The sequence below is a fragment of the Thamnophis elegans genome, chromosome 6 (assembly GCF_009769535.1).
Source record: "Thamnophis elegans isolate rThaEle1 chromosome 6, rThaEle1.pri, whole genome shotgun sequence".
Taxonomy (NCBI): Eukaryota; Metazoa; Chordata; class Lepidosauria; order Squamata; family Colubridae; genus Thamnophis; species Thamnophis elegans.
Window position 1 is genome coordinate 18,586,152 of NC_045546.1, and position 15,371 is coordinate 18,601,522.

At 40.3% G+C, this 15,371-nt stretch overlaps 1 protein-coding gene across 3 annotated transcripts in view; it reads right to left on the reverse strand.

Annotated features, from left to right (window-relative positions):
- Positions 1-4,940: 4,940 nt before the first annotated feature.
- Positions 4,941-15,371, reverse strand: part of EXPH5 (exophilin 5) — a 62,722-nt gene continuing 52,291 nt past the window's right edge. For all 3 annotated transcript variants that reach the window (XM_032219388.1, XM_032219389.1, XM_032219390.1), the window contains one exon: positions 4,941-12,035. In XM_032219388.1, the coding sequence (XP_032075279.1) occupies positions 7,276-12,035 (4,760 nt within the window). In that variant the 3' untranslated portion in view covers positions 4,941-7,275. The remainder of the gene's footprint in view (positions 12,036-15,371) is intronic.

Below are 15,371 nucleotides of genomic sequence, written 5' to 3' on the forward strand. Positions count from 1 at the left end.
AGGAGAAAAAAAAGAAAGCCACTTAAAAACATATGAAATACAAGTCGTGAGCCATGGTATTGAGGTAATAGAATATTCTGGAACTCTGTTGGATCATTCACAGTGTACAAGATTTAGAAAAAAGCAAAGCCTTATTCACCTAGATTAACTTCTTTCTAAAATAATATTTTTTTTTATAATTAACACCTTTTATAGACATGCTGTAAAAATCATTAAACAAGAAAATAGCTTTCCACATGGAGCTACATATCCTCCCACGCATTCAAAATTAGCATTTGTCCCTTCATTAATGTATAAAATATGGTCTTTCTTGTTTAAGTGTCTTCACAAAAGGTCTAATTATGTATAAACCATTAATAAGTGGGTGTACCACAGCTGCGTCACCTTTAACTGTTGGATGACACGCTAGGGATTGCATGCAAAAACATGGGCAGAGCCAAAACCAAGAAGTTTGGTATAATTTTAACTTACAATTACAAACATACAATTAAAAGAATTTTTCCTCTTAAATTTAACCATTTTCTTCTTACCCACACATTTACAATGTGATGGCAACTTCTGGAGTAACAGGAGACAGACAGAAGGTAATGGAACAAGAGAAGGAGGAGAACCTTCTTGTTTTATATATAACTGGCAGAGCTATGAGCTGCTTCATTCTGTGCCAGTCTCTTGCTGTTATGGGAATTGCATAACCAAATCAGAATAGATCAGGGGTGAAAAACTCATGGCCCACGAGCCGCGTCAGGCCCATGGAGTGCTTAAATCTGGCCCATGGGGCCAGCCTGGAAATAGCAAAGGACCAGCCGTGTTGCCTCTGCCAGCCAAAATGGGCCTTGCAGGGCCTCTGTGCAGCCTGTTTTTGGCTGGCAGGGTGCTGCTGGCGGCCGGGGAGGACAAAAACGGGTTATGGGAAGGCCTCACGGGGCCTCCATGTGGCCTGTTTTTGGCCAGCAGGATGCTGCAGTAGCTGTCTGTCCTGGGTCTCCCACCCCCCACCCCCCTGCCCATGGAGAACTACAATGCTGATCTGGTCCTTGAAGAAATCCAGTTTGACACCCTTGGAATAGATCAATAGAATTGATAAATAAATAAGCAGAATTTCTTGAATTATGAAACCCTTCATATGGTTGCTCTTATTCTAATCACCTCCCAGATCAATAATTGCAATGTGCTATACACGGGGCTTTTCCTTAAAAATCGCTTGGAAACCGTAGCTGGTCTAGAATGTGATGGCACGGGCAGTAAATGACATGTCACAGTATGGGCATGTGACATCACTGCTCCATGGACTGCACTGGTGGCCATCTGGCTTCCGGATACAATTCAGGGGCCTCATTCTTTGATATAAGGTATATGGGGTGGAATGCAGTGGCTCAGTGTGTAAGACACTGAGCTTGTTGATCAGAAAGGTCAGCAGTTCAGTGGTTTGAATCCCTAGCACCGCATAATGGAGTGAGTTCCCATTACTTGTCCCAGCTTCTGCCAACTAGCAGTTCGAAAGCACGTAAAAAATGCAAGTAGAAAAATAGAAACCACCTTTGGTGGGAAGGTAACAGTGTTCCGTGCGCCTTTAGTGTTTAGTCATGCCGCCACATGACCACGGAAACGTCTTCAGACAGCGCTGGCTCTTCAGCTTTGAAACAGAGCTGAGCACTGCCCTCTAGAGTCGGGAACGACTAGCACATATGTGCAAGGGGAACCTTTACCTTATGGTACAAGATATGATTATTTGAGAAACCCTTTACTTGCCCTTTATGATCCAGGAGAGAGGTTGCCCTTTTAAGTCACCTTACTGGGGCCTCAGAGGTGTGCCTTCTCTGTGGCAGTGCCTGCCCTGTGAGATATCATCACCCCACAAAGCTTGATATGGTTGTCACCCTTATGATCTTCTCTAAGGCAATGAAAACCTGGTTATTCTTCCTTGGGCAGGTACGTGACCCTTTGTACAGTTTTTATCATCAATTTATTTTACTGCTCTGACTTCTTATTGGGAAGTTCAAGTTCTGAATGTGCTTATTCTTACTTTTCCAACTGAATTTTAAGTTGGATTCCACACAAGAGAAGAAATAACAGCTGATATATTTCCTTTGTAATATAGTACAGGTAGCTTTCAATTGATGAGCACTATTGATTAGAGGGACGTGGTGGCTCAGCGGATAAGACACTGAGCTTGTCAACCAGAAAGGTCGACAGTTCAATGATTCGAATCTCTAGCGCCTCGTAATGGAGTGAGCTCCCGTTACTTTTCCCAGCTTCTGCAAACCTAGCAGTTCGAAAGCATGTAAAAATGCAAGTAGAAAAATAGGAACCACCTTTGGGAAGGTAACAGTGTTCCATGCGTCTTTAGTGTTTAGTCATGCCGGCCACATGAACATGGAGACATCTTCGGTCATCGCTGGCTTTTCGGCTTTGAAAAGGAGATGAGCACCGCCCACTAGAGTCAGGAACGACTAGCACATATGTGTGAAGGGAACCTTTACCTTGATTAATTAATTAAATGTATTGGCCGCCCATCTTACTATAGAGTAACTCTGGTTGGCTTACCGTCATAAAAAGGTAGCTATGTATATAAAAATATAAATAAGATAAAATCATACATTAAAATCTAAGGACACATGGGGAGCGTGAAGACTGAGTGCAGGTAGGTGCAATCTGTTGCTACTTGATCAACCACCTCCACAATTGAGCACAAAATTTCTGTTGTTAAGGAAGACCCCTGTTAACTGAATTTGGCCCTTTCATGCCACAGTTGTTAAGTGAATTACTGCAGTTGTCCAGTTAGTAACAAGGTTGTTAAGTGAATCTGGCTTTCCCAATGACTTTGCTTCTCAAAAAGTTGCGAACACAGAAAGTTGTCTGTATTGAGTACTTTACACTTTGCTGCAAGTTATATTTTGCATTGCCAATACAGAAAAACAGCAGTAATGTATCTAGAATGAATGAGCAGATCTTATGGGCTGCAGTAGGAGAAATGGGACCTAACAGCATAGATCTGCTGTTGAATTATTCTCAATATTTTTTGCTATGGAGGAGATATTTGAATGCTGTTCTTGACATATGAGCCCAATTGGGACTAGAATTTTTATTGTAAGTAGTTTCATTTACTTCCCTCCCCTCACCCTCCCCTCCAAACCCCCACCACCCTCCCCTCCCCCGACTTCCCAGAACCAATACAAGGTATAAATCTTTAACAAAAACATTCTAAAATAAGCTTAAAAAGAAAAAAAAGTTAATAACATCTTTCACTTGAGCTTTAACTCCTCCTTGCTAGGCTAGCTCTAAACAATTTATATCATTCCTGGATTCTTTAGTCATAAGCTATCTGAAATTTCTTAGTCCCGTATTTATTTTCAGTATAATCAATCCATCTTTTCCACTCCAGTTTATATCTCTCGTTTGAATGGTCCTTAAGATATGCGGATATTTTAGCCATCTCAGCTAGGTTTCTTACTTTCAATGTCCATTCTTGAATAGTAGACAAATCTTCCTTCTTCCAGTATTGCGCCGATTGTAAGTAGTTTCAGTCGTAAGTCGAGCCACCCATGTGACTGAACCTCAATTTAAAAAAATTGTTTTTACAGTAATGAAGGATTCACCACACAGTTGTAAGTTTGAATTATGCAGTTCTTAAGCAAATCCCTTTTCCAATATCAGCATTCCTTTGCCAGATGTTAGCAAAACAGTCACACCTCATGGTTGACTGCAGAGTGCTGCAAATAATCGCAAATGCCAGCCAGTTGCCAAGGGCCCCAAAGTGGTCATGTTTTACAAATGGCTGGAAGTGCATTACACATATATTTCCAAGGCAATGTAACTTTGAATTATCCTTAACCAACTGATCGTAAGCCAAGGGCTAACTTTATAAGTTGTGTTTTGCAATGGATACTGCAGTTCCATAGCTACTGTTTATTATGTTACTGGAACTTGTAAATAGGCTGGAGGAGTGTTTGCACTCATGTGCTGTCTTTGAGCATAGCTTCTGGGCACAACTGTGTAAATTGAGCCAGAATGAGATCTTGCTCCTATGGAAAGGATGAAAAGGAACACTTCCATTGGGATGATATTCCATACAATTGGGTGAAGGATTGAGCATGCAGTTTCTTCTTTGAAAGAATTGCTAAATTGTGGGAGCATATTTCAATGCCCAGAATATTTGTCTTTGTGGGATGCTTGGTGCTCTCTGAACCTGGTTGTTTTCTTGCAGATGTTTCAATACCCATGTTAGGCAACATCATCAGTGCTCTGCAAGAAAACAACCAAACTCAGAAAGCACCAAGGACTCTTCATTTCAACCTTGAGTTACAAATATTCTCCTTTATTGAATTACATCTTAATTTGGTTTATAACTTTCGGTACTGATCCAATGCATTGTTTACTGCTTAGAGTTTGTTAGAGATTTGTACTATGTTATCCAAGTATATTCCATTGAAAGTTCTATAGGGATAATTATCTGCACCTCCTTTTTTTACATGTACTATACTTATCTTTCTTAAAGCCAGAGGTGGTATTCAGCCAGTTCTGACTGGTTCTGGAGAACCGGTAGAAAACATTTTGAGTAGTTCACAGAACCGGAAAATAGGCTGGCCCCGCCCCCTCTGCCTCCCAGCTGATTTTCTTTTGTTGCCCTGAACAGGAGAACGGAGCTGGAAAGCAGGTTAATGGGGTGGGGAGGGAATGGGGATTTTGCAATATCCTTCCCCTGCCATGCCCATAAAGCCATGCCCACAGAACCGGTAGTAAAAAAATTTGAATCCCACCATTGTATAAACCAAGAGAAAAATAACATTTTGTAACAACGAAATAATTGACCTAAACACTTGAATCCATGTTTGATGTCACAATTACAAACAGGTCATTCAGGCATGTCTGCCCTGAAAATTAATCATTTATTAAGCATTCAGAATGAAAGCAGAACACAAACAAGAAAACCACTTTGTGAGTCAAGTCATAAATATAGTCCATTTATTTAAAAAACATTGGTACTCAATATTAATAGCTTATTCCAAATGGAAAAAGAAAGGAGTTTCCCTTACTTATATCTAAATGTGCTTGCACTGCAATATTCTGGGAGTTGTAGTCCCAACACATTTGAAGATACAAGGACTGGGGAAGGCTTGCATAAAACACAGGTGGTCAACATAAGACAGAAAAACACCAAATTTCTTGGGACAAACTGCTAAACTATAACTAAACGCCTAGTGTTAGTATAGTGCTAATATAAGACTGCTGTCTGTTGCCTGGTTATTTACAAACAAATTCTATGAAATTGTAGAAGGGACCTCAAATAGTGCTCATAACAGCGTGGCACTTTTTCATACTTTGGACTTACCTACTTACTAGAAAGTCTTTCTAGTAAAAAAATGGAGAGATGGTTTGGAAAATGCCACCAACCAAATCAGTCTTAGAGTCCAAAATTGTTTTAAAACCCCATGAAATTCATATATTTTTGAAGGCAAACCAGAAGGTTTGGAACTATCTGCATTCCTATTCTCCAAAGAAGGGAGAAAACACACCAGTCCTGGAGTTAATATATTTCTGTTCCCATCTGCCCTTCAATTTCAGCCCTGTAACATTGTTCTAGCTAGCTGGACTTTGGAATGAGTGGTTCAGTTGCCACAGATTGACTTTCCCCATCTGTAACAGGGGTTGTACCTGCCCATACAAGCAAACACCAAATGGTAGTTTGCATTAACGAGATCAGGTTGCATTGAAGGATTTTCGCTCGTCAGTGGAATTACAGTTTTGTTTGTACAGGTAGCGTACTGTAAAAACACCTGGATACCTAGAACAGAAACTCACCAGAAGAAAACATGGCCTGAAATTTGATCTCAAAACAAACAACATATTTATAATGTACAAGAGAACAAAAGTCATAATGGCAAAGCACAGAAAGAAAATACTAAAGAACAGTTTTGTATGCATGTAAACATATGCCCTAGCATGACTTTTTGACTGCTCTCTGAGCTTGTCACATAGAAGTATTTTCAGTTAAAAAAAAAAGCTTCAATTAAACATTTACAAAGACTAAAGTTTTTTTCCAATACAAAAAGGTATACAGCTTAATTAGGCCATATGCACAATTAAGGCACAGGTTTTTCCCCCCAAAATAATTCACATTTAAGGAACATATTTTTGCCTGAACAGACCATTAATTAGAATCTTACTAGAATGGTTTCATTTACATGAACTAAAATATAAATATATACTTTAGAAGTACTTTCAAGTATAACTGCCATACTAAACAAATATTTAAAAGCATACTGTACATACATACTTCTTTAACGGTATTAAGCATTTCAGAATATCCTATTTTGTACATAGACTGATTTAAAAAAACAAAACCAAACCAAAGTGGAAATCAGTGAACATGTAGCATTTTAAAATTTCACTGTTTTGAATGAGTCTCTTGCAATAGCTTTAGCATGACTTGAAACTACCTCATTGAAGTAGTTCCTTTCACTTTAATGGGGTTTCTAATAGAACACATATTTTCCAATTAAAGGAATATATTCTCATATAGGATATTAATATACACATATTCTGAATCTTCCCCTTTCTCCCTAAATATACACATATTCTAAATCTTTCCTCCCCCCCCTCAAAAAAACCTTGAGACGTTTTAAATTTGTTGAAACACAGAAAGGCCACGAATGGGTTGAACGCAAACATTCAATTGCTGATGAATGCAGCCATGTTATGATTATGTACCAAAATTGACTGGTACAAGAGACCCTGCTCTGAAAAAAACAGGCATGCCCATTTGAGAACCAGTAGGACAATTCTTTTATTCTTTCCACTGCCATTGGAGATTCAAATGGGCAATTTTACCATTTAAAACTAATTTATAGATCACTATAATAGCTAGGTTCACATAACTCTTAACTTATGGCTTGGTTTATTGAATAAACCACGGTTGAATTTAAACAACACACACAAAAAAAGCACACCACAGTTTATAAGCCACCGTGACTTGAGTTCATACAGCACCTTACCCAAATATAAATAAACCAAATATATTACATCTCTGCAGAGTTTCTATAACCTGAGCATTCCCCCGATATGTGGACCTTAATTCCAAGAATATTTCTTAGAATTCCAGGAGTCCACGTATTTAAGGCAAGGCAGAATTGTAGAAGACGAGATCAGTGCAATATGTCCATTTAGTATCTGAATTCAAATTAGCGCATTTACAGAAAGCTAGTCAGGTTTCCAGTCCCTACTCAACCAACAAATCAGCTAGTAGTAGGCAGTTGCTTTCTACCTCTGTTGAGTCCCTCATAGTTCTGATTCTTTCTCATACTCATGCAGATAATACTCATCATCTGTGGTGGTGTCGGTGTCAGAGTCAGAATCTGAATCTGAAGAATACGCAGAGGCTTCCTTGTGGAAATCAAAAGGTTCATTTGGGAACTGTTCCTCTGTAGCACTCGATTTCAACAGCTCCAACCCACACAAGGAGTACCCACCACCTTCCCTTTTAATAGACCCGGAGTTCTTTAAAAGACACGGATTCCACAACCGTCCTTCCGTGAGTGACCTCTTTATGTTATCTAAGAAAGTCTGTTGTTGTTCTTTCCCAAAAATACCAAATTCAATTGAGGGGTACATGATACGTCGTGAGCCAAAGGTCCTATTATTCTCGTTGTAGGTGTCCCAGTTTTCGTTTTCATCACAGGACAACAGTTCAGAGTAGGACTTAAACTTCCGATTATATCCGGGCTGTGTCAGGTTGTTTCTGGGGGGCAAATAATCATGGAGGTTTGGGGTATAGGAACTTTCAGAAAAATGTCGTTCACGCTGCATTTTGTCGAGATTTAGAACTGGCTTGGCACAGGATTGATTTATATTTTTAAAGATGTCTGAGTGCTCATTATCTTGATAATCATCACATTCTGTATGAGAAGTTAATTTTTGCAGTGGAGACACATTTGCCTTTGAATTATTTTTAATGTATGCATGTTTATCAGATAAAAGTGGAAAAGATGAAAGCTCACCAACTTTACAATGACCTCTTTTAGGGGGGTAAGCATCCATTCCTGAGAAAATGGGATGGTTGTTATTTTCTAAAACTTTGCTACCTGTCTGTAAATTGTTGTTTAGCACAGGCATAATTGATTTTGAAAATGCGATGCTAGAATTTTGGATGGTCTTTGTATTTTTATTGCTTGGCCCAGAATGTTCTCTTTTCTGGTTGCACAAGTTTGTCAAAGGCCTCCTATCTTCGTTAGCTTGCAATTTCTTAGCTTCCACTTTACTCAGCCTTGGAATATCAAATTCATCGGGTAGAGAAACCTGATTTTGATTCTCATTCTCTGTTTGCTGAGAGTCATCGGGCGAAATCAACAGGGGATGGTGGCTGCTCTTCTCTAAAGGAAGTGCATCGTTTTGTGGAAATATGCAACTTACGTGTGGCTTGGGACTTGAGTTTTTCTTATTAGAAAACTTCCGACTTGTTCTGCACATGGCTGCCAGTTTGTTTTTAACTGAAGACCTATTTTTCCTTTTTTCTAGGTCATTAACTTTATTTTTAAGGCCATCCAGGGCAGGCTTACTTTCAGGTAGTAAATGCTCAGGCATTTGGGTAGGACCTGAAGGCTGATCTTTAGAGCTAAGGATCTCATTGTCGACCCAGACTCTTTCAGACCTCTGAAAATTTGTGCCAACTTTGTGGAGGACGGGATTTGGGGGCATCTCCTGCTGTTGGGGCTTTGAACATTCTCCCGCATTCCCTTTGGGGTGAATAACTGAATTAGCTGAAAAAGCAGCATCCCCTGGCACTGTTAAATTCTGGGAATCTGAATGCATCTTGGTTGTTGAAATGGACATTTTTTCATTTCGGACATCTTCATTTCTTGGTGGAAACCGATGTCCCCTTTCGGAAATAATGCGACATATATAACGAGCCCTTTCTTTGATCTCTGCAGCATTTCTCATTTTTTCTTTCGTGACATTTACTTGGGGGTCAACTTCTGGATACGCAGTAGGCTTTCCATCCTGGATAACGCCAATTAAATTGGAAGGAGGAACACTTGTTAGTGCTCCAGCAGATGGCTGACTGCAGCCAGGACTCCCTTTCTGACCATTTACTGCAGAAGAAACTGCAGAAATATTCCCCAAAGAGATACTTTTGGAATTTAATGAGTTAAGATGTAAGCTTTTATTAAGTTTTGGTGTCTCTGTCCATGGAGAAGAGTGCCTGCCAAGGTGCAGGTTGGACAAAATATTGGTGTTAAGTGTTCCAGTCTCTTTTCTGCTGGGTTTGGGGCCATCCACAGGTAGCCTATTGGAAATTGCAAGTCCCAGCTCTTCGGTTCCTGATACAGCTATTTCTTTTTTATTATTCATTGAACAATGTGCTTGAGAAATATCTGCTGTTCCCACAATGGAATTTGAAAGTTGGGGATCTTTAACAGGGTTGACTGTGTTTTTGAAATCCTGCTGTATATCAGGAGCAGGCATTTTGTTAGAGGAAATAACTTTCTCTCCTTTTTCCAAGCTGGATGGAAAAGCTACTGTTGTCATACCGACACGAACTTCATACCGCTTTTGAGGGGTGTCGGATTTTTCAGGGGGCGAGGATGAATCTGCCTTTTTGGCATCTCCTAGGAAGACGTCGCACAAAGCTTTGGAATGTTTCTGTGGTAAAGTATAATAAACTGAAATCAGTTCTTGGTATTTTACATTATCTTCATCTATGCTTACGGTCAATGTGCTGGTGGTTTTATATTGCTTCAAAGGGTTTTCTGCTTCATCCTTTTCAGGAGAAAGAAAAATTGCTTTCTCTAGACCAAGCATCTCATCTCTTTTTTTCCTCTTGCTGCCAATTATAGCAGTACTCCCTGATGGGCAGTTAGGAGCTTGGATTAAATGCATGTGGTACTTTTTAATTTGTTTATTTTTTTCTTCAGCCATTTCTTTGGACGATAGGTTTAAGGAGGAGCAGGAGGAGCTGAACAAAGACCTCTTGTCTCCCTTACTTAAATTAATATTCCCAAGCCTGTTGGGCACATGGGCTTCTATGTTATCATCCCCCAGGCTCTTATTTCTGAAAGGAATTTTCCTCGTAGGGGTAGAAATGCGTTCTTTAGAGAGATCACTGCCATCAATACTAGCTGATTTTTTATATAACGTCTTAGGCGTTTTAGGAGATTTGAGAGGGCTGCTGCTGGGTGAGCCGCAAATACTATTACTAGTCGGATATCTAACAAATCTATTCGGTTTGTGGAGTGTTTCAGCATAAGAAAGTGGGAAATCATTGTTTGGAAGTACTTTGGGATCTTCGGTGAAAATTGGGTTTAACATCCTGTCAGGGTTAAATGCTTTCAAAGTTGACAACTGGGGTTCCTCTTGAGGTTTACTTCGAAGAACCGACAGCTTTGAAAGATTAGCATGCAGGTGTGGGGGGCAAGCTTGCTTTGCACTGTAGCTTTCAGTGCTGTTGTCTTCATTTCTTTGGCCGTTGTTAGTGTGAATATTTGATAAACAAATGTTTTCATTGCATCTTGAGGAATTTGCCTTGGCTTGCCTTTTTGAATTTAATATAAAAGGTGGATGGAGGGAAACACTCATAGGAGGGGTAGCTTGAGAAGAGGCTTTAGGAGGCGACATCTGAGATTCAGTTGGATTATTTGTTTTTACTTGTCCAAACGCTTGGATGAATGTTGGCTTTTTTATGTCCATGCTATCCATTTTGACTGACTGATCAGCACCATTCACCTCTTCCATGCCACGCATTTTAGAGTTTTTCTTGGTCTGAAAGGGTTTAACAACTGTCTTTAAAGGAGCTTGACTATCTCCACTAAAATGACTTTGACTTGGGGCTCCATATTCAGTTTGGTTCTCCGAAGCAGCTGAGACATGAATTGGACATTTTTGCACGCCTTTTGAGCACTTTACCAACAATTTGCTAGTTTCTCTTCCTGGATGGTCCCTACTCTTTGTGTATTCTGAAGCACAGTCACGCATATGTTCACTTTGCCATACGTCTCTTTTTTTCCGATAGTCACATCGCCGGTCAATCACCTGTTCAAAGTTTACATCAGGGACACGGTTAGCATCCCTGAAATACTGGTGATTATTAGGTCTAAAAAGATATTCCTCCGTTCTTCCAAAAGGAAAATTGTTTGGGGACGGATTCATTCTACCACGAAATGATGAGTATCTGTAACATGGTTTGGAAACATTTTTCAATGGATGCAACACATAATTCTTCCGATTGTGGAAACACAGAGGATCTATATGTTTCTCGGTGAATAAAGGATGGCTCTTGTTTGGTATTACTTGTCTGTAATTCATTTTTGACATAATGTATATATTTCTTGCATTTTCCTCTGGAGAAAAAGGATGTCTGTCTTCAAACGTGGAGTTAAATTCTATTAATGACTGCGTTCTACGAAGTCTGTTTGGATGTAGTGAATGTGTAGAAGACTGTGGCATATTCCATACAATAGATGAAAGAGGAGTCCGTCTGGAATGATTCTGGAAGTTGACTTTTGGGAAGTCCATATTGTTTTCCAAATCATGCTGTAAGGTACCGGTGGAAAACCCATCAGCAGACATCAAAGACGAGCGCCTTGTAAGGCAAGACAAAGAGTAACTTCTGCCCATTTTATTCTTGCACATGAAGTTCTGAGGACCAAATCCATTACTGTATGATCCTGATGGAAATGCCAACCTATCTTCTGAAGAACGTCCAAGAGAACAAGCAGAATATCCTCTCTTCAAAAAAGAAGATCTTTCATCACACAAATCCCCATATATGTATTTGTCTGGGTGATGCTGCTTCGTATAGTTATCATAAAGCTTCCTTGGTGTGAAGAGAGTTTTGTATTTATCTCTGGCTCTTAATGTCCTTGTTCTATCTGGGAAAAACAAGTTTTGGTCATTTCTCTGTACTTCTCCAAGGAAATTTGGTTGCACAACAGTGGAATGATGATGGATTTCTGGTGCTGTAGAGCCATAGTTAGTTGGAGTTCTTATATTCATAGTATCTTGAGATTGTTCTTTTGCCAGCTGGTTATCCAGACTGTCCAAAACTAGTGAAAAGAGAAGGAAGGAAGGAATTAATTTTATTTTTCAACACTGACATAGATCTACCTGTTGTGAGTTATGGTTATACATAAAATAAAACCTCTATATATCTCTATTTTAATTAAGACACTAACATAACAACAGATACACTTAAAAGTTTTTGATGCACACTGTCAGAGGCATTTCTTAAAAACACAATATTTTTCTCTCGCAATCATTCTAAGAGCCTTTTGTTCTTTTTATTGAACTGCAATTTTCTTACAAGTTAAAACAGGCTAAAATAATAGAAAACATTACCAAAATTAGTACGTTAGATTGCATGACTGTTGTTCCATGTGTTGTTGATTTTTCTCTAATCTGAATTTAAAGCTTGTTATGGCACATTCTGTTGAAAGCAGTTTGCAGAATTCATTTGCATCCTGACATACAATATACTTGGTTAAATGAATATATACTTGCTTTCTGGCTGTTCCTTTGGCTGAAATATTAAATCCAAATTCATTTCAAGAACATTTTCTAACTGCCAAGAATGTGGGGAGATTAATTTGCAAAGTATTTTCACCTTGGGGATACAAGGGGTAATTATTATTTTTTTGTGCTGCGTGTGTTGTCCTGCACCTACCATTCCTTAGTTCACTTAGGGGAAAAAGCCCTTTCCTTATCAATTATTTAACTGAGGTACAAAAAGAAACACTTTAAAGGAGCTATCTCTCCTACAATGACTTGCCGTGGCCTCTGAAGCACCATCTAATATCACCACTGAAATTCAGCAACAATCTGACAATACTGTCAGTGACATTTTATGTGCTTTTCAGCGTAAATTAAGGATCAAAGCGGGTTTTAAAACATTTATTTTACCCCTAATCTTCAACCTCAAAATTGAAAAGAATGGGCCTATTCTGTGTACTCTGGTGAGGCCACCTTATGCCTAGCCATACACTCTATCAGTGGTGGGTTGCGGCCGGTACGGCCTTGTACGGGCATACCGGTAGTAGCCGGGAGCAGCTGACAGCGTACCAGTTCTTTTGGCCACCTGCATTCTATACCAGTTTTTAAAGCAACCAGCCAATTGTGCATGCGCACAGTGTGTGGCGCCTGCGCCACCTCGAACAAGCAGCTGGGTGTCACAGGGGCGGTGGAGTGCGCATGCGTGTGCAGCGCATGTGCATGTAAGGATGCGCGGCCCCGTGAGCACCGTACAGGTAGCAACGGGGAGAGGAACCCACCACTGGTCTCTATGGCAGTGTTTCTCCACCTAGGCAACCTTAAGGTATGTGGGCTTCAACCTCCAGAATTCCCCAGCTAGCATTGGAGGTTGAAGTCCACATATCTTAAAGTTGTTAAGGTTGAGAAACACTACTGTAGGGGCTCAAAATCTGAAAACATGAGCAGCCAAGCGATGAATAATTTTTTTCTCTCTCTTCTGAGAAGAAAAATAAAAATATTTGAATATTGGAGAAAAAGATTAAGGAGAAGCATCAGAAAGTTGAAGAGAGTCCTGGAGTTTCTGGAGGGATTATTCTGGCTCTTCTCTGATCATCTGATCTTCTCCACTTGTTTTTAGGGAGTGCTTTTCCTGTCTTTACCTGGATGGGTAGTGAGGATTACCCAAGTGCTGCACAGACTGTACTATAGAAGCTGCACACAATGTTAAATAGCAGGAAGAGGAAGCTTTGAGGAAGCACAGCAAGAAAGAAGATGTGCCTCAAGGACTATCATTCACTCTCCACTGGTTCAGCTTTATAATTCAATACAGCCTTTTCAATCACACTAATACAACTAACTGTATGTTGGTTGGTGGTGGGTTGTTTGATAGTCTTCCTGGACAACGAGACCCAAGTAATGTCCCCCATGCAGTGACAGTAGTGCCACTGTAGCTATCCAAAGGACATACTCAAAACTTTTGATGAGTGTCAGTTCTTGTCTGGGTAGATTGCATTAACGCCTGAAGGTAAACAGGATGGCTATAGATAAATTGGAAGGTAATAATCCCATTATATGATTATCTAATCCATTTATTACTCCACTCAGAGGATCTTAGTGAAACTACAGGGCAGTCTGCCCCAGGCTACTGTCCTATACATATCTTTACTTCAACTCCTAGAATTCTTGGAAAGCATTGCCAGTAGATTGACTGGGAACTGACATTTAGCACATTTGGAAAGCACCAACGTAGGCCACAGTGGCATTACAGGTGGTCCTTGTTTAACAACTGCTTATTCAGCGATTGTTCGAACTTATAATGGTGCTGAACAAATGGCAATTACGACTAGGCCACACACTTAAGTGTCATAATATCCCCGCAGTCACATGATCACAAACCAGGCATTCAATACTGGTACATAATTACATCATGGTATCCAGGTAAGCCAAGGTGGCGCAGTGGTTAAATGCAGCACTGCAGGCTACTGCTAGATCAGCAGGTCAGCGGTTCAAATCTCACCGGCTCAGGGTTGACTCAGCCTTCCATCCTTCCGAGGTGGGTAAAATGAGGACCCAGATTGTTGGGGGCAATATGCTGACTCTCTGTAAACCGCTTAGAGAGGCCTGAAAGGCCTATGAAGCGGTATATAAGTCTACTGCTATTGCTATTGCTATCCTTCAGCCGTGTGATCACCATTTGCAACCTTTTGCAAGCTTCCTACAAATGAATGGGAAGCCAGCAGGAGATCACAATTGTATTATAAGTATTAAAAGTATCACGTGATACCCCCCGTTTAATGACCCACACTTAATAATGGTGAATAGAATACAATAGAATAAAATAGAAGTGAGAAAGGACCTTGGAGGTCTTGTAGTTCAACTCCCTGCTCAGGCAAGAAACCCTATACCAGCGATGGTGAACCTTTTTTGGCTCATGTGCCATAAGCGGGGGGAGCGCAGGGTGGGTCATGCGTGGGTGTGCCGCACCCATAATGCAATGCATGACCCCCCAGTGCACATGCGTGCATGACAGACACGACCCCTCATTTTTTGCATTCTTTTTTCGCCCTCCCCAGACTCCAGAGGCTTTATAGGAGCCTGGGGAGGGCAAAAACAGCCTCCCACTTCCCCCGGGAGGCCTCAGGGACCTTCAGGAGGTTTTTTTTTCTTTAAATCTTTTCTTTAAAACTTGCAATGTTGGAGCACCCACAACTTCTGGAAGCAAGTTGTTCCACTAATTAATTGTTCTATCTATCAGGAAATGTCTTATTAGTTTTAGGTTGCTTCTGTCCTTGATTAGTTTCCATCCTTTGCTGCTTCTTCTGCCCTCAGGTGCTTTGGTGAATAGCTTGACTCCCAATTCTTTGTGGCAACCCCTGCGATATTGGAACACTGCTATCATGTCACCCCTAGTTCTT